The sequence below is a fragment of the Portunus trituberculatus genome, chromosome 41 (genome assembly GCF_017591435.1).
Source record: "Portunus trituberculatus isolate SZX2019 chromosome 41, ASM1759143v1, whole genome shotgun sequence".
Lineage (NCBI taxonomy): Eukaryota > Metazoa > Arthropoda > Malacostraca > Decapoda > Portunidae > Portunus > Portunus trituberculatus.
Window position 1 is genome coordinate 1,755,755 of NC_059295.1, and position 25,200 is coordinate 1,780,954.

Below are 25,200 nucleotides of genomic sequence, written 5' to 3' on the forward strand. Positions count from 1 at the left end.
AATATAGACCTAGAGAAGAAGGAAAGAAAAATTTATTTAATGCAAGGTGTGCTAGGGCAAAGGAGAAAAGAGATGGAGCATGGAAAAGGTGGAGGAGAAATAGAAATCCAGCAAATAAGGAAAACTTCAAGGCAGCGAGAAATTAATATGTTAAGGTGAGGAAGGAAGAGGAAAAGAACTTCAAAAAAGACATTGTCGAAAAATGTAAGGAGCAACCAAAATTGCTCTATAGATTCATAAATGGAAAAATTAGGCAAAAAAGAAACAATAGAAATGTGAAGAATATGACATTCGAAGCACAAGATCGCATAGTAAAAAGCTGAGAAAAGGAAGATGTCTGAGAGATGTTAAAAAATATAGTTTCCTGCAAGGATATATTGAGACGTGGAACAGTTTAAATGAAGAAGTAGTGTCTGCAACGAGTGTGCATACTTTTAAAGTAAGATTGGATAAGTGTAGATATGGAGATGGGACCACACGAGCATAAAGCCCAGGCCCTGTAAAACTACAACTAGGTAAATACACACCAGACACGGTCGAGGAAGGACGCACTGGCGCCGTTCCAACAATCAACTGATCATCACTACCTGTTGTACAGTATTTACAGTGGCCTGAGCAAGTAGTGTGGACTTGTTTTTCATGAAATTAATTATTAAAGAATCATGAGTAAATAAGAGATTCCATCAAAATGTAGACATGAGACTAGGGAAAGAATGAAAGATGATGATGACTATGTTGGTGAGGGAGAGAGCGCATTCGAAGGTTTCGATACGGCGAATACTTCACCACTTAAGAGAGTGTTGACTATTGAACGTAAACTAGATAACTTGATAAAGGAGAGTATGGAAATGAAAGAGAATGAAGAACAGGAAAAAGAGTTTATAAAACTGAGAGAAAGGATAAAAAAAGTGGAAGAAAACAAAGCTAGGCTAAGAGCGGAAAATAAAGAACTAAAAAAGTAAGTAGCTAACTACAAAAAGCAGATGGAAGAAGGACTCGGTAAAGCCAAGAAAGAAAAAGAGAAGCTGAAAGATCTAGTAAACAAGGAAGAGGAAAGAGTACAGAACGTGATTAAAAAAGAAGTACAAGCATGGAGAGTCCAAGATAAGAAAGATAAGGATGATTTTCAGGAGGTGATTCAAGAACAACTAAAAGAAAAAGAAGAAAATATGACAAACAATATGATAGGAGTCCTCAAGACAAAAGAAAATTTAGTTAGAGAAATTGCAGCAAAAAAAAGAAGAGTGCAGTTGTATTTGGAATAAAAGTAAAAAAATATAAAATATAGACCAAAAAGAGAAAAAGAAGAAATGAAATCAGTCAAACATCTACTAAAGAATCTAAACTACGAAGATAGGCAGAACTTAGAAGAGGAATTAGAAGAAATAAACAGAATGGGACCATATCAAGAAGGAACAATGAGACCAATTAAAATACTACTAAAATCACAAGCAGCAACAGAAGAAATATTATATAGAACAACAAAACTTAGAGAAACAGAAAGCTGCAAGGATATCTATATAAAGAAAAATAGAAATGAGGAAGAAAGGAAGAGATACAATGAACTGGCAGCAGCAGTAAGGGAAAAAAATAATGAAAGGTCAGAAGAGGAAAAAAGGCATTTTTTTGGAGAATTCTAGGAGACAGGATAAGGAAATGGTACATAAACGAGAATCAAGAGAAAAAAGTGGAACAAGTTTAACTAAATATGATAAAGGCAAGAGACTAAAAATTATGCATACGAACATAGACGGGGTTTTATCAAGTAAATTAGAATTAAGAGATTACATAAAGAAAGAAAATCCGGATATTGTATGCCTGGCTGAAACAAAACTAAATGAGGCAATCAAAATAGACTTGGATAATAAGTATAATGTATGGAGAAGAGACAGAGGGGGTAAAGGAAGAGGAGAAGTCATGATAATGTTAAGGAAGGAGATAGTGATAAACCAAGTGGAATGTGGGGAAGGAAAAGCAGAAGTACTGTATGTTAAGATGCATATTAATAAAAAAGAGTTAACAATCATTGTAACATATGTGCCACCAAAAACAAATTCATGGACCAATCAAGAATATAAAGACATGATAGATGACACAATAAGGAGTCTAACAAGAATCATTAAAGAAAGGAGAAAAGTTATATTAGTAGGAGATTTCAACTGTAAAGAAGTGGACTGGGAAAATTATGAAAGTGGTATGGGGGAAGAAGCCTGGGGAGAAAGATTCCTGAACCTAATGATAGACAATATGATGGACCAGAGAGTAAAGGAATGCACAAGATTCAGAGGAAATGACGAGCCGGCGAGATTGGACCTAGTTTTTACAAGGGGTATACAAATGAATGATGATATAAGATATAAGTGCCCATTGGGAAAGAGTGACCATGTAATATTAGAAATGGATATAGAAGAGGGAAAGGAAGATAGAGATGATTCATACAAAGGAGACCGATTAAATTACAGAAAGGCTGATATTGAGAATCTCAAGAACTATTTTAAAAACATAAACTGGGAGGAGATGGAAAACTCAGAGACGATGCAAGAGAAGTATAACTTACTTTTGGAAATATACAAAACAGGAGTCAGGGAATATGTCCCGAAATATAGACCTAAAGAAGAAGGAAAGAAAGATTGGTTTAATGCAAGGTGTGCTAGGGCAAAGGAGAAAAGAGATGGAGCATGGAAAAGGTGGAGGAGAAATAGAAATCCAGTAAATAAGGAAAACTTCAAGGCAGCGAGAAATGAATATGTTAAGGTGAGGAAGGAAGAGGAAAAGAACTTTGAAAAGGACATTGTCGAGAAATGTAAGGAGCAACCAAAATTGTTCTACAGATTCATAAATGGAAAAATTAGGCAAAAAGAAACAATAGAAAGGTTAAAAGGAGAGAACAGGATAGTGGAAGACCCAAAAAGTATGGCAGAACTATTAAATAATAAATTCCAGGAGGTCTTTACTAAGGAATCCAAATTTGAAAGGCCACAGGGTAATAGAGAGACAATCTATATGAAAGAGATTAAAGTAACCAAGCTTGAAATAAAAGTTAATGAAGGAACTGGATGAAGAGAAGGCAATGGGACCGGATGAAGTCTCAGGCAGAATACTGAAAGAATGTAGGGAAGAACTAGCAAGTCTTATATACAACATCATAAAATGCTCAATACAAAATGGAACAGTACCAGTAGAATGGAAAAGAGCTGAGGTGGTTCCCATATATAAGAGCGGAAGGAAGGAAGAACCTTTAAATTACAGACTGGTATCACTAACTAGTGTAATATGCAAGATGTGTGAAAGAATAATAAAGAAACAATGGATCAAGTTCCTTGAAGACAAAAAATTAATATCAAATAGCCAATTTGGTTTTAGAAAAAGACGGTCTTGTGTAATTAATTTATTGAGTTTCTATTCTAGAATAGTTGATAGAGTACAAGAGAGAGAGGGATGGGTTGACTGTATTTATTTGGATTTAAAAAAAGGCGTTTGACAAAGTGCCACATGCAAGATTACTATGGAAGTTAGAGGAGAAGGGTGGCTTAAAAGGAAGCACATTGGGATGGATGGAACATTATTTGAGGGGAAGAGAAATAAGGACAGTAGTTAAAGATATGAAGTCCAAGTGGAGAGCAGTAGAAAGCAGAGTGCCACAGGGATCAGTATTGGTACCAATACTTTTTCTCATTTATATTAACGACATGCCAGAACGAGTGAACAGCTACATAAATCTGTTTGCAGATGATACAAAACTGTGCAGAGTTATAAAGCAAAAAGAGGATTGTGAAATACTGCAAGAAGACCTAAATATTGAAGAAGAGGGGATAGTTGTCTGGAAGGTTGTGTCAAGTTGATAGATGGAGGAATTGAGTTTTTGGGGCATTAAACACTATTAAGTTTTCTCTGCCCAATCAGAAATCTTAGAAAGATCAAAAGTCAGGCATTCTGCGGCATCCCTGCATGATCTATTTCCTTCCTGAAAGGTTGGTCGTCTCTGAAAAGATGTGGAAAGATATAGGCTGGTATCAACAGCATAGGAGTGGATAGGGCAAGATCATTAATGAATAATAGAAAGAAAGTGGGTGACATGACGGAACCCTGAGAATCATCAGTTAATAGATTTAGTATAAGAACAGTGGCTGTCAAGCATGGCTGCAATAGAACAGTCAGAAAGGAAATTTGAAATAAAGTTGCAGAGAGGACAGAAACCATAGGAGGGAAGTTTAGAAATCAAAGCTTTGTGCCAGACTCTATCAATAGCTTTTTGATATGTCTAACGTGACAACAAAAGTTCCACAGAAATCTCTAAAAGAGGATGAACAAGACTCAGTAAGGAATGCCAGAAGATCACCAGTAGAGCAACCTTAACAGAAGCCAGACTGGTGATCAGATAGATGATTGTGAAGTGACATGTTTAAGAACCTTTCTATTGAGGACAGATTAAAAACTTTAGACAATTAAGAGATTAAAGCTATAGGATGGTAGTTTCAAGGATTAGAAAGGTCACTCTTTTTAGGAACAGTCTAAATGTAAGCAAACTTCCAGCAAGAGGGAAAGGTAGATGTCAAAAGACAAAGTTGAAAGAGTTTGGCCAAGCAAGGTACAAGCACAGAGGCACAGTTTTTGAGAACAATAGGAGGGACCCCATCAGGTCCATAAGCCTTCTCAGAGTTCAGGTTAGCGAGGGCATGGAAAACATCATTACGAAGAACTTTCATTTAAAGCATGAAATACTCAGAGGGAGGAGGAGAGGGAGAGACAAGCTCAGAATCATCCAAAGTGGAATTGTTAGCATAGGTTTGAAAGAAAAGTTCAGCTTTAGAGACAGATGAGATGGTAGTGGTGCCATCTCATCTGGGAAAGATGAAAATGTCAGATGTCACAAGAAGAGTTAGAGTTTGAAAGATTTTGACATTTTCTATTTATAAAGGAGTGTCTGGAAAGTTGAAGAAAAGACTTGGCATGATTCTGGGCAGAAATATAAAGTGCATAAGATTCAAGAGATGGAAGGCTCAAGTACCTTTTGTGGGCAACCTCTCTATCATATATAGCATGAGAACACGCTATGTTAAACCAAGGTTTAGAAGCTTTAGGTTGAGAAAAAAGAATGAGAAGTGTTCACCTCCATGCCAGATACTATCACCTCTGTTATGCATTCAACATAGAGAGATGGGTCTCTGACACAGAAACAGTAATCATTCCAGGGAAAATCAGCATAATACAGTGGAGATTCAATACTTGAACTTAATTCATTCGAAATGGTTGGTCAAACATTAAAAAGTTTGACTATTGATACCTATAAATCAGATCATTCATTCTAATCTTAGCAAAACCAAGTTTATAAAAATTTCAATATATTTTTTTACAATTTTGATTTGTACATACCAGTTTCCAGTTAAGATTATTAGCAAAGGACAGACCGAGATTATTCAGTGTAAAAGAGGGAGACTGATGAGTGCTATTGAAGAAGAGGGGATAGATGTCTGGAAGGTTGTGCCAAGTTGATAGATGGAGGAATTGAGTTTTTGGGGCATTAAACACTATTAAGTTTTCTCTGCCCAATCAGAAATCTTAGAAAGATAGAAAGATAGATAGATAACTTAGAAAAGGAGAGGAGAAGGGTGGGGAGGAGGTGAGAGGTCGCCGGAGGATGAGTCACCATCCATGAAAACGTTTTTGTAAAGTTTTTCCTAGTGAGATTCCTGTGAATCCACTAATGGAGGGATGTGGTTCCCTAACACTAGCACTCTCACCAGATTCCTTATTTTCATTACTAATAAGCCTCTTTGGTGCCATCTTAAGTTTATAAATGAAAAACTACTGACAGAATGCTAAAGAAAGTTCTGTGGCAGGACTAAGGATGCGCACCGGCACCGGTATATCAGTATTATGGTAACACCGGTATTACCAAAAATACGGTATCAGAACAGTACAGTGGCAGCTGCGAGAATGGAGATGATATGACCAAATGTGCTACCGTTTGATTACCAGATACTTTCACCACCAATAAGTCTTTGGTGTTAATGTAAGTTTATAAATGAAAAAAAACAACAGATAGAACACAGGAGAATGTTATTCTGATGACCATGGCAGCACAAGTCATGACTCGTGGAGGGGGAAGGGGGACATCAGGGAGCCTAAATCGAACTTTCACTTTCGAGTACTGAAAAGTTTGAGTATTTAGACATTCGAGTATTGAGTCTCCACTGTACCTACTAAGGTTCCCCCAACTTGCAGAGATGAAACGCCAGAGGCAGCTCTGCATTAGGGGATCCTGAGGAGGAATTGAAGAAATAGGGCAAGATACAGAAATGAGCTTATGATCACAGGAACCCAACAGAGAAGATAGGGAAAGAGAATAAGCAGAAGGATTACATTTAAGGAAAAGATCAAGAATATAGGGTGCATGTATCTCTAAGATAGCAAAGAATGTGAGTAAGTTGTTGCATTAGTTTTGTCAGCAGTCCCCTCCCTAATACCAATAGTCTTGGTTTGAAAAAAAAATTTTGGGAGTGAAGAAAACCAAAATAGTTTTGCAATTCCAAAAATGTCTAAGAGGCCAAATTTGGTTAAATTGGCAAAATCCCTAAAATGCTAATAAAATTTAATCTAAACTAACTAAACCTAACCCTTAATAAAAACTAACCTAACGTAATATAACCTGACCGTAGACCCGGACATATTACAAATAATTACCCTTCTATGTATTAACACGTATAGCTACATATCAGAGAGGTTAGAGTAGGAGGAGTGAAGTGTGACTGGTGTTACTGCATGGGGTTAGACTTTATAAGTCTGTTCACATTTCAGACTGGGCGAACATTAAACTTCCATGGATTAAGACCTTCACAAACATATAGAACAGTAAGAACACTACTTAAGCACACAAGTGTGTTGTGCATGGGGTATAAGATCCAATTCTGCAGATAAACTGTTTGTTGGTGTTGGGGAGGAGGCTAATTGTGAAAGGAAAAAATGCCTTAATCTGCAGTTTTACTAATATTTCATAAAAAGTAAGTACAGTAAATATATACCTGCACAGAAACTGGCATCTAAAGTGGACCTTTTTTGTTTTTTCTTCCTTCTGCTGCTCTTGGCCAGCTTTCCCCCTCTTACATATAAAAAATACTACATCATGTAGTCATGTCATGAGTTACTAATTAACTAATAAGAACTAATAAACATTAACCACAACAGATTACTTATGGATCAATACTTTGTCAATGTTGTTAGGGCTACAAAGATCTTGTGGTTCTTATGATACCTGAGTAGTCCTGCGACACTAGCAATCACAGGCGTAAATATGACCTATGAAAATAATCTCAGGTACACATTTGCTTAAAGGAAAATTTGAGGTTTCTAACAATATGGTGCAGGAGTACAACAAACCTTGTGAATATGGTTCCAATTTTTTCTAGTCGACTTCCAGCCATTGAATACTAAGTACAGAAGTGTTTTACAGGAATAACCTTCTTCTTCTTGTGACCTCTTCCACTTTTTATCACTTGATAAGTCTTCCTTCCCTTCAGTGTTGTGTTCTAGTCTTTCCGCAACCTGCAGAAGGAAAGTGACATGCACAACAAAGGGAACATATCTACACACCTGAGCTACTCTGTTTCCTCCACACCTGTACAGGGAACTCTTTAACTGCCCTCACTATCCTCTCTTTTTCTCTCTCCTTTTCCCCTTGATAGAGGCCCAGTACCATGAAGACTCCACCATCCTCCTCTTATTCAACTCATCTCCTATAATTACTGTTATGGAGCTTATCAACCTGTCTCTCTCTTCTTCATATCTAATACAGGTTTCCCTCATTATATGATTGGGTTACATTCCTGAAAACCAAATTGAACAACAACCAATCAAATAGCAAACTTAAAGTTCAATAGGATTTAATTTAATGGGGAGAGTAACCTAGGCCTAACTTGTATTGAGAGATAGAGAAAATTTTTCTGCACCACCCAAAGAGGTAGTGTTAAAGGCCCATTATTTTTTTTCATACAGTGGTTTTCCCTATAGACCTATGTCCAATGGCAAGAGGAGAAAAATGAGCTTCACTTAAGTTAGCACTTAATCGTAAGTCTGGTCATCAATCCACAGCCTTAAGAGTCTCCATCTTCTCCATTATTTACTACATCTTCTCGTTAGCATCTTTGCCATTAATGTAGAAGCTGTCACTCCAGCTTTCTTCACACTTGCTGCTTGTTTGATGATGTTGGAGACAGTGGATTGGGGCAACTGCAGGATTCTGTCAATGAAGTTGGCTGCTTCACCTTCCTCATGGAGCTTTTCTTGTAAGATAAACTTTTCCTTGGTCTTTTGGCTTTTAATTCACCAGCACTTGGTGTTGCAGGCAGCTTGGAAGACATCACACTTGTATCAATTGTAATACCCAACAATGAATATGAATTCTAGCAAAATAAACACTGGCGAACAGAACACAACTGAAAGACTGATCTTGATCTTGATGCTACAGGCGGCTCGAGATCGCAACAGAGCCAGGCCTTTAGATCGGCAGCTCCTGTAGAGGACAAACAAAAGACAAACAGAAAAAAAAGCAGTATCCTGTTCACTAATTATCTCTACACAACATTCCTGGAGTTTCAATGGGTGGCAGCTGTGGTGTGGATGGCAATGCGATCATGTTGGCTTTGTTTACATTCTGAACATTGGTTAAAAATTGGATAAACAAGCCCTGACATCAGAAAATGAGCAAGTGGATATAAAGAAAAATTATTGGAAAATCAAATTATCGAATAACAAGCCATCGAATAATGAGGAAAATGTAATTCTCAATGCTAAAATTAATTTCTTTACTTACCTGTTTTTCAGTTCCACTGTCTCACTTACTTTTGTCCGCCGAGATTACAAAAATTCCCGCCTGGCGCTACACCTGCCAGCGCGGTGCCCGGCGCTGCCGATGGGATTAGCTGCGCTGCCCCTCATGTAATTTTCAAGTGCATTGAAACAGACTGGGGGAGGAAGGGAGGGCACCTGTTTTTGTATGAAAAACAGGTAAGTGAAGAAATTAATTTTAGCATTAAAAATTACATTTCTATCACAGACACCTGTTTTTTCATACAAAAAACTAGCAGACTCCAACATTTACGGAGGTGGGAGTCGACAGGATGTGGCAGGCAGAAAGGGTGAAATAACTGTCCATTGTGGAGACACTAACCCGTGGTAGGGGTTGACGTCGAGAAGAGGGTGCTGGAGAATGCAACCAGGTGAATGGGAGCACTCCTTGACCCATGTTCCTCAAGAATTAGACCCCAAGGTGACCAGTGGTAAGTGTCCTAGGAGCGTGCATATGCCCATGACTGGAGGGGAGAGCAGAGGAGAGAGCCCTATCCTGGCTACTGACCCTCTACCCCTGGCTGAAGGTGCCAGGATGGTACAAACAAGCCCCCAAGAAGAGCAACCTTGAGCAGACTTCCAAGGTCTGTGCATGGCTAGGGGAAGGAGTTAGTCAACCACATGTCCAGCACCGACCACTGGACCCAAGGCAAAGATATCCTCCTCCTGTCTTACTATTTCCCGGAGATAATGGTCAGCAAAGACCGAAGGTGTCCACCAGCAGGCCACCCTCAAGATAGTGGGGACAGAGCAGTTCTTCCACATGAGCAAAGAGGTAGCAATGCCACGGATGTCATGGGCACGGACCTTAAGCTCGTGGCAGGAAGAGTCTGGGAAAGAAGCGTGGGCTGGAGGAAGAAGGAAATTGCTGCTTTGGACATAGGTCTGGAAGGACACTTAACAGCAAGAAAGAGGTTGGGGGGTCTTGTAGACAAAGCCGTCCTGTACAAGTAGTGACATATGGCCCGAACGGGACATAGGAGTCTCTCCACATCCTTAGAACCCACGACAGTGGCAAGGCTCTTAATACGAAACTCCCGAGGAGTACTGTGGGTGTCCATATCCGTCTTAGCAATAAATTCAGGAAGATAAGAGACCAGCAGATCCTGTCCCTGCCAGCTCGTCTTGTGAGAGTGCTTGGATCTCTCCTACCCTCTGCGCTGTAGCGAGAGTAAGCAGAAAAAGACTTTCTAGTCAGGTCTCTGGTAGACGAGAGCCGCAGAGGTTCAAAGGGAGCCTTGGTTGGGAAGCGAAGAACCACATCCAAGTTCCAGGAAGGTCGAAGATTCCTGCTAGGCCTCTGTGGCTGGGAAGAGCAGGCTCTGATAATAAGCCTCAGCACCTGGTCGTTGTTGAGGTCCAACCCTCTGATTGCCAGGACGCTGTTAAGCATGGCCTTGTAGCCCTTGATAGCAGAGGTGGAAAGATGACAAACCTGATGCAAATAAACAAGAAAATCTGCAACTTTCTGGGCTGTAGGATTAAAAATAATATGCCCGTTTTCCTTACACCATTTCCTGTACTTCTTCCACTTGTGCTGATAGTTTAAAGAAGTAGAAGGCCTCTTATCATGTGCCAAGAACTCTGCCACCTTAGAGGAGAAGCCTCTGTATCTAAAGTATCGCTTGACAATCTCTACCAAGGAATATACAGAGAGGAAGCTGTGGTGTGCTGGGTTTTATAAATAGAAATGTTAGTTATAAAAGTAAGGAAGTGGTGCGTAGCTTATATAACTCCTATGTTAGGCCCCATTTAGAGTATTGCATACAGGCCTGGTCACCCCACTATAGGCAGGATATCAACATGTTAGAAGCAGTTCAGAGAAGAGCAACTAGGATGATACCAGCATTAAACCGCCTGGAGTATAGAGATAGATTAAAGGAATTAAACATGTTTTCATTTGAGAGGAGATGTATAAGAGGGGATATGATAGAGTTATTTAAAATGTTCTCAGATACAAACTACATAGATGTGAGATCTTTCTTTACCTTAGAGGAGGAAATAGGACTAGAAATCATGGCAGGAAGATTAGAAAGCAAGGCTGCAGGTTAGATATAAGAAAATATTTCTTTAGTCATAGAGTGGTAGACTTCTGGAATGCATTGCCAGAGACAGTTGTAAATAGCACTAGTTTGACAATGTTTAAAACAGATTAGATAAGCACTTAAATTTATTAGATTTATAATTATGTATAGCACTGCATGATAGTTTTTATAAGAAATTTACTATAGTTAAATAAGACATGATCCCCATGTATGGGGACCACAAATTGTAGAGGATTTCACTGCAGGACTTAGCCCTGTTAATGGGCCAAATATTTAGAATTAGTATATAATGTGTTGTGTACTTGTAAGTGTATCTTTAAGTACTGATGACGAGGTCGCTGTGCAACTGATACAGGATAACCTAGATGGGCCCTGGTGGCCCTTTGTTATCCTATTATTTATGTTATGTTATGTTATGGGTTAAAGTTTGGAGGACAATGACAGTGCTGCCATCTGTTAGAAACGAGTACTTTCATAGAAAACATTTTCAGGAGTAACTTAAGATTTTTCCTATGCCACCTCCTTACCCCTTATTTTTCCCTGCATTATCTCGTGGTTATGAACTTATAAGGCAAATAAAACATTTTTGTTTATATATATATATATATATATATATATATATATATATATATATATATATATATATATATATACAGGCAACCCCCGTTTAACGAAGGTTCACACAACGAAATTTCGCTACAACGAAGGTTTAATTTTACTACCATCTGCTCGTTTAACGAACACAAAACTCGCTTTAACGAAGTTTTAGCCAGGTAATTTTTTTCCAAATTTGAAAGCCCCACCATATCACGCAAGCTGACAGGCTTTTGAATACACCAGGAGCTGCTGGTACTAAGGCCTGCCTCAGGAAAAATCCTGGGACCCCTATAGAATAAAGATCAAGATCAAGATCAAGCCTCTCGTGGACAACACGCGCAACACTCACTCCCCAGTCAAAACATAACAGCGTCAGCAGCAGCTTGTCTTCCCTAGCTCAACTTACCACCAAAATGCATTGCAATTGGCATAGTGTTCGTAAGAAGACCAGGAAGTCTCTTACTCTCCAAATGAAGCTAGATATAATTCACAGACATGAGAGAGGCCAGAAAACTATAGCAGTGCTGGCCACTATCTTGACTCCATATTATACTGTCTCTATTTTCAAGTCAGCAGACTCTATTAAGAAGGCTGGTGAGACTGTATCTTCCTTGCAAGCTAAAAGAACCACCTGAACTCGTGACTCTACAATGGATAAAATGGAAAGCCTTGTGGAAATGTGGTACATAAGTTTTGTATGCAGTATAATGATGCGCACTTTGTTTACATTCCACAGGTTGCCGGTTAGTGTCTTTCCGTTTCACTCTTCCTCCTTCATAAAGTTAAGATCATCAACATTATAAAGTTACATACATACATACATTAGTGTACATTATAATGACTTAAATTAAACTACCTAAATGTTTAACTTCATAATTTTACTTTCATTAAACCTTTACTGTACTATGATGCACTCTCGCTTTGCTTACTCTCAATGGAAGATCAAATCAGGGGTTAAACTTGTTATAATCGGTACGCTTAACGAAGTTTCGCTAAGTGTTTTTAGGAACGTAACCCTTCGTTAAACGGGGTTGCCTGTATATATATATATATATATATATATATATATATATATATATATATATATATATATATATATATATATATATACACACACACACAATCACTTTTCGATTTACGAAGTACGCGAGATACGACCACCCGTACTTAAAACCACATCCAGCAGATCAGCAGATGCCTATTATGAGTTTGCTGTATTGTACATTTGGCAGCGCAGCACGCATATGATAGTTGTGGTGGTGCCCAGCATCGCGTACGACAGTTACGGCAGCACAGCATCTCACAGACTCACACTCACAGCATCCTACCACTTCACTTGTTAACTAGATACCGTCGCGGATATGGTAGTGCCATCCTAAATTAAAGGTCAGTGAGAGGTCAGGTACCTGACCACACCTGTTTACAGCGTTGCCATGTTTCAACCAGAGGTTGCTATGACTCCTCCAACTCCTTTTTTTTCCTCCTCCCCCATCTGTCTCTCACTGCCTCCCTCCTTCATCTCTCTCTCTCTCTCTCTCTCTCTCTCTGCTTCCTGGATGTTACTTTTCACGCTATAGTATACCAATATTGAAATTTAGACTTTATTTCCACAACACCCAATGGCGTAAAAGTCTCGGTGTGTTTTTTTAAGAAGGTGTGACCCGTGACACAGGTCTCATTCAGTAGCCATGAGTGTTGCTGCTCGGGAGAAGTTTTAACAAATTTATATTTACTAAGAAACAAATGTATTTCCTACTTTCATACTATAATGTTATCTTAAATAAGCATAGATGTTACAGTACTTATTCACCTTACAACCCCAGTGAATCAATAAAGTACAGGAAGAGAGAGAGAGAGAGAGAGAGAGAGAGAGAGAGAGAGAGAGAGAGAGAGAGAGAGAGAGAGAGAGAGAGAGAGAGAGAGAGAGAGAGAGAGAGAGAGGGGGAGAGACTATTTGTGTTATTAATAACGAAATCTTGAATGTCATAAATTAACTTGAAGAACACAATGAAACTTTAAGTCACGTCAATCTCCTGCTATTATATTTCTTTGTATACAAAAGTAAATGAAAATGGATACAAAGGAAAAAAAAAGAAAAAAAAAATTTAGCATTGGAAAGTTACGCTATACACACACACACACACACACACACACACACACAAGAAACAAGAAAAGGATATAATTGATAAATGTAAAGACCAACCAAGGCTTTTTTACAGACATGTGAACAACAACATCAAAAATAGAGAAAGTATTGAAAGTTTAGAAGTAAATGGAGTATACAGTGAAGATCCCAGGGAAATGGCAGAGGCTATGAATGGATGCTTTCGGAAGGTATTCACAAAGGAGACTGCTTTTGACAAACCACTGGTAATGGAACAGAAAGGGATTATGAAGGAGTTTCAAGTAACGGTGGAGGAGATCAAGAACATGATGGGGAGTTTAGAAGTGAGAAAAGCTGTGGGACCTGATGGGGTATCAGGATGGATTTTAAGAGAATGCAGGAGCAATTGGCAGAAAAAGTTTGTGAAGTAATTGATGCCTCATTAAGGAAGGCGTAGTGCCCCAAGACTGGAAAAGAGCTAACATTGTCCCAATCTATAAATCAGGTAACAAGAGAGACCCATTGAACTATAGACCAGTGTCACTTACAAGTGTGGTAGCTAAGATGTGTGAGAGGGTGGTGAAGACTAGATGGACAGACTTCTTGGAGAAAATGACATACTTTGTGAGTGTCAATTTGGTTTTAGGAAAGGGCGTTCATGCACGACAAACCTGATATGTTACTATTCGAGGGTGATAGATGTAATACAGGAAAGAGATGGTTGGGCTGATGGAATATATCTGGATTTAAAAAAGGCCTTTGATAAGGTACCACACCAGAGACTGATCTGGAAACTTGAAATGGTAGGAGGAGTGCATGGCAGTTTACTAAAATGGATGGAAGACTTTTTGGTAGGAAGAGAAATGAGAACAATAATTAAGGACAGACCATCAGAATGGGGATTGGTGGAGAGTGGAGTTCCACAGGGATCAGTGTTGGCACCAGTAATGTTCGCAGTCTACATAAATGACATGGTGGATGGGGTGTCCAGTTATGTGAGCCTATTTGCAGGCGATGCAAAATTGTTACGAAAAGTGAGATGTGACAAAGATTGCGAACTACTCCAGGAAGACTTGGACAGAATATGGAAATGGAGCTGTACATGGCAAATGGAGTTCAACACGACAAAATGCAAGAAAATAGAGTTTGGCAAGAGTGAAAGAAGAATCAGGAGTATGTACAAGATAGGAAATGAAGACATAAAACCAGTCATGAAGAAAAAGACCTTGGGGTGACAATTACCAATGACCTATCGCCAGAGAGACATATAAACAAAATAATTGGAGAAGTATTGAACTTATTGAGGAACATAAGAGTGGCGTTCGTATATTTAGATGAAGAAATGATGAAGAAAATAATTACTGCAATGATAAGACCGAGGCTTGAATATGCAACAATACAGTGGGCTCGAACTTAAAGAAACACATAAGGAAACTAGAGAAAGTACAGAGGGCTGCAACAAAATGGTGCCTGACTTAAGAGATTTGACTTATGAAGACAGACTGAAAAGAATGCAACTTCCAACCCTGGAAAACAGAAGAAAGGGAGACCTGATAGCAATATACAGAGTGATGATTGGCATGGAAAAAATGGATAGGGAAGATCTGTGTATGTGGAATGAAAGAATGTCGAGAGGGCATGGGAAAAACTAAAATGGCCACTTATAGGAGAGATGTGAAAAATATAGCTTCCCTCATAGAAGGGTGGAAGCATGGAATAGTTTAGACGTGGAAGTGGTCAACGCAAGGAATATTCATGATTTTAAGAAAAAGCTGGACATTAATAGATATGGAGACGGGACAACACGAGCATAGCTCTTTTCCCGTATGTTACAATTAGGTAAATACAATTAGGTAAATACACACACACAGTGTTCGATTCCCCAGCCGGGTGGAGATATTTGGGTGTGTCTCCTTTCACGTGTAGCCCTTGTTCACCTAGCAGTGAGTAGGTACGGGATGTAAATCGAGGAGTTGTGACCTTGTTGTACAATTAGGTAAATACACACAAAGTGTAAGTGGAGATAGGGTGATTTACGAGAGTTGAGTGAGAGAGAGGGAAATGAGGAGTTGTGAGAGTAATGTGTGTGGTGTGTGCCTGGTCTAAGGCCTATCCAAAGATCATAAATAATGAGCTCTGAGCTCGCTCCGTAGGGTAACGTCTGGCTGTCTCGTCAGAGACTACAGACGATCAAACAGTGAAAGTGAAACAGTACCAGTAGAATTGAAAAGAGCTGAGGTGGTTCCCATATATAAGAGCGGAAGGAAGGAAGAACCTTTAAATACAGACCGGTATCACTAACTAGTGTAATATGCAAGATGTGTGAAAGAGTAATAAAGAAACAATGGATTGAGTTTCTTGAAGACAACAAATTATTATCAAATAGCCAATTTGGTTTTAGAAAAAGTTGGTCGTGTGTAACAAATTTATTGAGTTTCTACTCTAGAATAGTTGATAAAGTACAAGAGAGAGAGGGATGGGTTGACTGTATTTATTTTTATTTTAAAAAGGCATTTGATAAAGTGCCACATGAAAGATTACTATGGAAGTTAGATGAAAAGGGTGGCTTAAAAGGAAGCACATTGAGATGAATGGAAAATTACTTGATAGGGAGAGAAATAAGGACAGTAGTTAAAGATATGAAGTCCAAGTGGAGAGAAGTAGACAGCGGAGTGCCACAGGGAAGATGTCTGAGAGATGTTAAAAAATATAGTTTCCCGCAAAAATGTGTTGAGACTTGGAACAGTTTGAGTGAGGAAGTGGTCAGCAATGAGTGTCAATAGTTTTAAAGAGAAATTGGATAAGTGTAGATATGGAGACGAGCCACACGAGCATGAAGCCCAGGCCCTGTAAAACTACAACTAGGTAAATACACACACACACACACACACACACACACACACACACACACACACACACACACACACATTGGGGAAGAGTGATCATGTGGTTATGGAAATGCAGATGGCAATAACACAGCGAAGGAAAGATGAGACATACAGGAGTGGTATATTGAATTATGGAAGGATGGACACAGAAAGTTTGAAAAATTATTTCAGAACATTAGATTGGGAGATGTTACAAATCAGACAAGTGCAAAAAAATATGAGATTTTTATGAAATATTATAAAGAAAGAGTTATGAAATTTGTACCAAAGTATAAACTGAGAGAGGAAGGAAGAAAGGATTGGTTTAATGCAACTTGTGTTAAGGCTAAAGAAAAGAGAGATGTGGCTTGGAAAAGATGGAAAAAGAGCAGGAATATACTAAATAAGGAGAATTATAGAGTGGCGAGAAATGAGTATGTGAGGGTAAGGAGGGAGGAAGAAAGAAAATTTGAAAAAGATATTGTAGACAAGAGTAAGGAACATCCAAAATTGTTTTACAGGTTCATAAATGGTAAACTTAAAAGAGAGAGTCCATTGAAAGATTAAAAGGAGAGCAAGGGATAGTAGATGACCCTAAGAATATAGCGGAATTGCTAAATAATAGGTTTCAACAAGTATTTACTAAAGAAACAATGTTTGTAAAGCCTCAGAATGTAGAAGGAAATGTGCACATGGATGACATTAAGATACCTAAAAAGGAGTTATATAAAATGTTGGAGGAACTTAAAGATGATAAAGCGATGGGACCAGATGAAGTTTCAGGCAAATTATTGAAGGAATGTGGAGAAGAATTGATAGATCCATTATATGATATTATAAGGTGCTCATTAGAAACAGGGAAGTACCAGTAGAGTGGAAAAGAGCTGAAGTGGTGCCCATTTATAAGGGAGGCAGTAAGGAAGAGCCTCTTAACTATAGACCTGTGTCTTTAACAAGTGTGGTCGGTAAGATTTGTGAGAGGGTGATAAAGAAATATTGGATACGGTTCCTGGAGGATCATAAGTTATTATCGGATCATCAATTTGGCTTTAGGAAAGGGAGGTCATGTGTAACAAATCTACTGAGCTTTAATTCAGAGAGAAAGGGATGGATGGACTGTGTATATTTGGATTTTGAAAAAACTTTTGACAAGGTACCGCACATGAGACTGCTATGGAAATTAGAGATTTATGGAGGACTGAAGGAAAAGTGTTAAAGTGGATGGAAAACTACTTGAGATGGAGGGAGATGAGAACGGTAATAAGGGATGCAAAGTCGGACTGGTTGGTGGTGGAGAGTGGAGTCCCACAAGGTTCAGTACTGGCACCAATACTTTTCCTTGTCTATATTAATGATATGCCAGAGGAGTAAACAGTTATATCAATTTGTTTGCAGATGATGCGAAGTTGTGTAGGTGTGTGAAGAGTGAAGAAGATTGTGAAATTTTACAGGCAGATCTGGATAAGATTTGGGAGTGGAGCAAGAGGTGGGAGATGGAATTTAATCTGAGCAAAACTCATGTGATGGAGATGGGAAGAGTGGAAGACGGCCAAGAGGGTCATATAAGATGGGTGAAGGAGTAGTGTTGAAAAAGGTGGAAAAGGAAAAGGATTTGGGAGTGATAATACAAGACCATGGGCAGTTTGAGGCTCATATTGACAAGATGTTTGGAGAAACATATAATTTGATTAGAAATATTGGATTAGCCTTTCATTATATGGATAAAGATATGATGAAGAAATTAATTATTATGGTAATTAGACCAAGATTGGAATATGCTGGGGTGGTTTGGTCCCCTTATAAAAAGAAGCATATAAGGAAGTTGGAGAGATTGCAGAGAATGGCAACAAAAATGGTTCCGGAATTGGCAGAAATGACCTATGAGAGATTAAAAGAAATGAATTTGCTTACCTTGGAACAAAGAAGAGAAAGAGGGGATTTGATACAGGTTTATAAACTGTTGAACGGTCTGGATGAAGTGGATAATGAGCAAATGATGTTGAGAGAGGAAAATCTAAATAGAACTACAAGATCGCATAGTAAAAAGATAGTCAAGGGAATATGCTTGAAGGAAGTGAAGAAATATAGTTTCCCACAAAGATGTGTGGAGGTATGGAATAGTTTGAGTGAGGAGGTGGTGTCAGCAAGGACTGTGCATAGTTTTAAAAAAAAGTTGGATGTGTGTAGATATGGAGACGGGGCCACACGAGTATGATACCCAGGCCCTGTAAAATTACAACTAGGTGAATACAACTAGGTGAATACAAGCAGCAGCAGAAGTACTATATAGAAAAACAAAACTCAGAGAAACAGAAGGTTGCAAAGATATATATATATAAAGAAAAATAGAAATGAGGAAGAAACGAAGAGACACAACGAACTGGTGTCAGAAGCAAGAGAAAAAAATAATGAAAGGTCAGAGGAGGAGAAGAAGGCATTTTTTTGGAGAATTATAGGAGACACGATAAGGAAATGGTATGTAAAAGAGAAGGAAGAGAAAATAATGGACCAAGTTTAACTAAAAATGATAAGAACAAGAGATTAAAAATGATGTATACAAACATTGATGGGATTTTATCTAGTAAATTAGAATTAAGAGATTACATAAAGAAAGAAGAACCAGATATTGTATGCCTGGTGGAAACAAAGTTAAATGAGGCAATAAAAATAGACATAGATAAAAGGTATAAAATATGGAGGAGAGACAGAGTGGGTAAAGGAGGAGGAGGAGTCATGATGATGTTAAGGGAAGAGATGGTGGTAAATCAAGTAGAGTTTCGGGAAGGAAAATCAGAAATACAGTATATTAAGATACATATTAATAAAAAAGAATTAACAATCATTGGAACATATGTGCCACCAAAAACAAACTCATAGACTAATCAAGAATATAAAGACATGATAAATGACACAATAAAGAGTCTTACAAGAATCATTAAATAAAGGAGAAAAGTGATATTGGTAGGAGATTTCAACTGTAAGGAGGTGGACTGGGAAAATTATGAAAGTGGTATGGGGGAAGATGCCTGGGGAGATAGATTCCTGAACCTAATGATAGATAATTTGATTGTCCAAAGAGTAAAGGAAAACACAAGATTCAGAGGAAATGATGAGCCAGCAAGATTGGACCTAGTTTTTACAAGGGATATACAAATTAACGATGATATAAGATATAAGTGCCCATTGGGAAAGTGACCATATAATATTAGAAATGGATATAGAAGAAGGAAAGGAAGATAGAGATGAATCATACAAAGGAGACTGATTAAATTACAGAAAGGCTGATATTGAGAACCTCAAGAGCTATTTTAAAAACGTAAACTGGGAGGAGATGGAAAACTCAGAAACGGTTCAAGAGAAATATAACTTATTTTTGGAAATATACAAAACAGGAGTCAGGGAATATGTCCCAAAATATAGACCTAAAGAAGAAGGAAAGAAAGATTGGTTTAATGCAAGATGTGCTAGGGTAAAGGAGAAACGAGATGGAGCATGGAAAAGGTGGAGAAGAAACAGAAATCCAGAAAATAAGGAAAACTTCAAAACAGCAAGAAATGAATATGCTAAGGTGAGAAAGGAAGAAGAAGAACTATGAAAAGGACATTGTCGAAAAATGTAAGGAACAACCAAAATTGTTCTACAGATTCATAAATGGAAAAATAAGGCAAAAAGCAGCAATAAAAAGATTAAAAGGAGAGAACGGAATGGTGGAAGACCCAAAAAGTATGGCAGAACTGTTAAATAGTAAATTTCATGAGGTCTTTACTAAGGAATCCAAATTTGAAAGACCACAGGGTAATAGAGAGACTGTCCATATAAAAGAGATTAAAGTAACCAAGCTTGAAATAAAAAAGTTGATGACGGAACTAGATGAGGAAAAGGCAATGGGACCGGATGAAGTCTCAGGCAGAATACAGAAAGAATATAGGGAAGAACTAGCAAGTCCTATATACAACATCATAAAATGCTCAATAGAAAATGGAACAGTACCAGTAGAATGGAAAAGAGCTGAGATGGTTCCCATATATAAGAGCGGAAGGAAGGAAGAATCTTTAAATTACAGACCGGTATCACTAACTAGTGTAATATGCAAGATGTGTGAAAGAATAATAAGGAAACAATGGATTGAATTCCTTCAAGACAACAAATTAATATCAAATAGCCAATATGGTTTTAGAAAAAGACGGTCGTGTGTAACTAATTTATTGAGTTTCTATTCTAGAATAGTTGATAGAGTACAAGAGAGAGAGGAATGGGTTGACTGTATTTATTTGGATTTAAAAAAGGCGTTTGACAAAGTGCCACATGCAAGATTACTATGGAAGTTAGAGGAGAACGGTGGCATAAAAGGAAGCACATTGAGATGGATAGAAAAATATTTTAGGGTGAGAGAAACAAGGATGGTAGTTAAAGATATGAAATCCAAGTGGAGAGCAGTAGAAAGCGGAGCGCCGCAGGGATCAGTATTGGCACCAATACTTTTCCTCATTTATATTAACGACATGCCAGAAGAAGTGAACAGCTACATAAATCTGTTTGCAGATGATATGAAACTGTGCAGAGTTGTAAAGCAAAAAGAGGATTGTGAAATACTGCAGGAAGACCTAAATAAGATCTGGGAATGGAGTAAAAAGTGGGAAATGGAATTCAATGTGGACAAAAGCCATGTCATGGAAATGGGAAAGAGTGAAAGACAACCAGTAGGAATCTATAAGATGGGAGATGGAGTAGAACTGGAGAAAGTAAAAAAGGAAAAGGACTTAGGAGTGACGATGGAAGAAAACAATCAACCGGTAAGCCATATTGATAGAATTTTTAGAGAGACATAATTTGCTAAGGAATATTGGAGTAGCATTTCACTACATGGACAAAGAAATGATGAAGAAATTGATAAGTACTAAATAAGACCCAGATTGGAATATGCAGGAGTAGTGTGGACCCCTCATAAAAAGAAACACATAAGGAAGTTGGAGAGACTACAAAAAATGGCTACAAGAATGGTTCCAAAATTTGAAGGGATGACATATGAGGAGAGACTAAAGGCTATGGATCTACCAACCTGGGAACAAAGAAGGAGAGAGGGATCTGATACAAGTTTATAAATTGATCAATGGAATGGATCAAGTGGATAATGAGAAACTGATCCTGAGAGAAGAATATGACATTCAAAGCACAAGAACGCATAGTAAAAAGCTGAGAAAGGGAAGATGTCTGTGAGATGTTAAAAAATATAGTTTCCCACAAAGTTGTATTGAGACGTGGAACAGTTTGAATGAAGAAGTAGTGTCTGCAACGAGTGTGCATGCTTTTAAAGTAAGATTGGGTAAGTATAGATATGGAGACAGGGCCACACGAGCATAAAGCCCAGGCCCTGTAAAACTACAACTAGGTAAATATACACACCGTCCACCCTAAACATACCCAAGCTTCCTTCCCTCCCCCCAACCAAGCCATGGCCTCTCTTTCATTTTTTTCCTCCTTTCTTCCTTCATCTCCTGACTCTCATGAACTGAATGAATTTTTTTTATCCTGTAATGGCTGCAACCTTTATTTTACAGTTTTCTCTCCCTCCATCATTCAAGACGATACCGTATTGATACTGTATAGGAATCTCTCTCTCTCTCTCTCTTTCTAACCCCTAAGCCTGCCTCAACCAGCACCAATACCACCCCCTCGCTTGCATCTCCCAGCGTCGATACCACACCTTCCCCAAGGATCTCCTCTCCTGCCATGCCAGACCCACTGCCTGATCTTTCCCTCGACCATATGCATAAAGAAAGTGTAGATGACATTCAGCCAAGCAAGAGTGGACTTTAATTTTTTGTTTTCTATACATGTATTTTTTACAGGCATATTTTGTACGGTATTTTGCATTTTTGTAGTGAATTTGTATTTTTGGTCACTAATAAGAGTACTCTATAAGAAGTATTTTCTTTGTTTTTTACATGCATATTTTCTATTTTGTATTTTGCATTTTTGTAGTTAATTTGTATTTTTGGTCTCTAATAAGAATCCTGTGTATAATAAGTATTTTCTTTCTTTAACCTACCATATTAATATATTATCAACTAAGCAACTGAAAACAATGCTGTATACAAAGATAAATGTTATTGTACCTATACAGTATCTCACACTTAAAATGGATGAGAAAGATAGATCTTAAAATACATACATATATTTTGAGTGCATACGTATATCCGATTTACGACCGTTGCGACCTATGACCGGTTGGTTGTAACCGATCTAGGTCGTAACTCAGATGGTGCATATGCATATATATATATATATATATATATATATATATATATATATATATATATATATATATATATATATATATATATATATATCTGCATTTTCTGCCGCCTCCGCCTGGGACCAACTCAGTGCTCACTTGCACTAGTCTGTCTCATGACCCTTTCTGCCCTTGGTGTGGACTATCAGGCCATGGAACATTTGCTGCTTCAATGCCCAAGCTTCCACTCTCAACATACTGTATTACGCTCCCGGCTCTCCGCCCTGGCCATCATAACACTGGACATGAAACCCTCCTGGCAGCCTCAGGTGTCCATCCCTCCTGGCAACCTGCTGTCCTTCACCTTACTTGTGCCTTCTTGAGGAAGACTGGCCAGCTACCACGCCTGTGATACCCACACAGGACTACCCCAGGGCTCAAAAGGATCCATATATCTTTGTGGCCTCTTTTGGATCCTTATGAGCCCTGCGATAGTCCTGTGTGGGTATCACAGGCATGGTAGCTGGCCAGTCTTCCTCAAGAAGGCGCCAGGAGGGTGAGCAGGTCAAGTGTTATGATGGCAAGGGCAGAGAGCCAGGAGCGTAGTGCAGTATGTTGAGTGGAAGCGTGGGCATTGAAGCAGGAAATGTTCCATGGCCTCAGGGATAGTCCTACACCAAGGGCAGAAGGGGTCACGAGACAGACATATGTAGGCGGTGCAAGTGAGCACTGAGTGTGGTGTGGCCCAGGCAGAGGTGGCCGATGGCTGATGTGCCTTGCGCTACTTCCCGTGACTGACTGACTGTTTGAATCTTGTAATGGCACTCATCCTCCACCGCTAATGGAACCCCCCATCCCTCACCCCCTTACTACCTGCAACCCTAATCAATTTCTCCAGCCCGCTCATTGAACCCTTATATCCTTATACTCTAGAATCCTTGGTCTCCACCCTGTCAGCTGAAGCCCGTGGAGACCGCGGTGGATCCTGTGGTAGAGGGGCTGAGACAAGAGGTCCCGCCAAAGCGGAAGGCGTCGAGGTGGCTCTCATGATGCCTCCAACTTGTCTGGAAACCACTCTCTTGGGCCAGAACGGCGCAATCAAGATGCTGGAAGCCCAAAGCTTGTTGAGCACCTTCCTGATGAGAGAAAAGGAGGGAAGGCATACAGGTCTTGGTTGTCCCAATTGTAAAGAAAGGCATCCGTGGTAATTGCTTCGGGATCCTGAAATGGAGAGACCAAGTTCGGCTATCCTGTAGTTGAGATGTGTGGCGAAGAGATCGAGTCGAGTAGCCCCATACCCGCCACAATTGACGGCACACGTCCATGTGAAGTGTCCACTCCATGGACAGAATCTGGTGTTGCCTGCTGAGGCAGTTGGCAACCACATTGTCGGAGCCCCGTACAAACTGAGTCAAAATTCCCACGAATGAGCCTCTGCCCAGTCTAGGATCTCCCGAGCCTCGTTGTTGAGGAGAGTGGAGTGGGTAGTCCCCCTCCTTGTTCAGGTACGCGAGCGCCGTGGTGTTGTCGGAGAAAACAGCAACAACAGAATTCTGCAGCATGTCCACAAAGTGTTGGAGCCCCAGGCAAATCACCCTGAGTTCCAGGACGTTGATATGGAGGGACTTCTCTTGGGTGTCCCAGAGGCCACTCACAGAAACCTGAAGGAGAGAAGCCCCCCACCCTTCGTTTGAGGCATCCATAAAGAGAAAGACATCCGGAATAACCAGATGGAGGGATTGACCCTGTGCCAAGTTCCGGTCCTCCAGGTCCCGACGACTGTTGAGGTCCCAGCATACAGGATGGTCATCTGCCATCAACTGACTGTCCCACTGCAGGTTCAGTTGAATCTGAACAAGGCGCATTCTCCTCCTCAATCCTGGCACTAGATGAATGAGGAAGGACAAGTGCCCGAGAAGTCGCAACCAATCCTTTGCAGGTGGGGAAGGACAACTGAGGAAGGAACGAATTGTATTATATAGATTGTGTATCCTCCCCTGAGTCAGGAAAACCCTCAAAGGAGGAGAGCGAATCAGCATCCAGAGGAAGGTCTTCTCCTGCTCTGGAGTCAAGGAGGATTTCTCCCAATTTATGTGAATCCCCAGAACTGAACAGATGCCGATGAGACAAGCGGTGGCTCTTTAAGCCTCGTCTGCAGATGAAGCTAGGACTAACCAATCGTCCAGATATCAGAGGATGTGGAAGCCCTGACGATGGAACTCCGCCAAAACAGGGGCCATGAGACGAGTGAAGACTTGTGGGGCAGTACAGAGGCCGAAGCAAAGGCCTCAAAATTGTAAGTGGCAGCCCTCCCAGGAAAAACGCAGGAAATGCCGACTGTCTAGATGGACGGCCACCTGGAGATAGGCATCCTTCAGATCAAGAGACACCATCCAGTCGTCCTTTTGTATTGAAGACATGATGGTTTTGACCGTCTCCATCTTGAACTTGGTGGTGATGATGTACTTGTTTAGGATGGAGAGGTCGATGATGGGTTGGAAACCTCCC

General features: G+C 39.4%; 1 protein-coding gene across 3 annotated transcripts in view; it reads right to left on the reverse strand.

Annotated features, from left to right (window-relative positions):
- Positions 1-25,200, reverse strand: part of LOC123517171 (28S ribosomal protein S23, mitochondrial-like) — a 102,879-nt gene that overhangs the window by 40,264 nt on the left and 37,415 nt on the right. For 2 of the 3 annotated variants that reach the window (XM_045277159.1, XM_045277161.1), the window contains one exon: positions 7,378-7,542. In XM_045277159.1, the coding sequence (XP_045133094.1) occupies positions 7,378-7,421 (44 nt within the window). In that variant the 5' untranslated portion in view covers positions 7,422-7,542. Of the gene's footprint in view, positions 1-7,377; positions 7,543-8,838; positions 8,987-25,200 lie in introns of those variants that run through there. The other variant, XM_045277160.1, reaches the window with a different exon arrangement.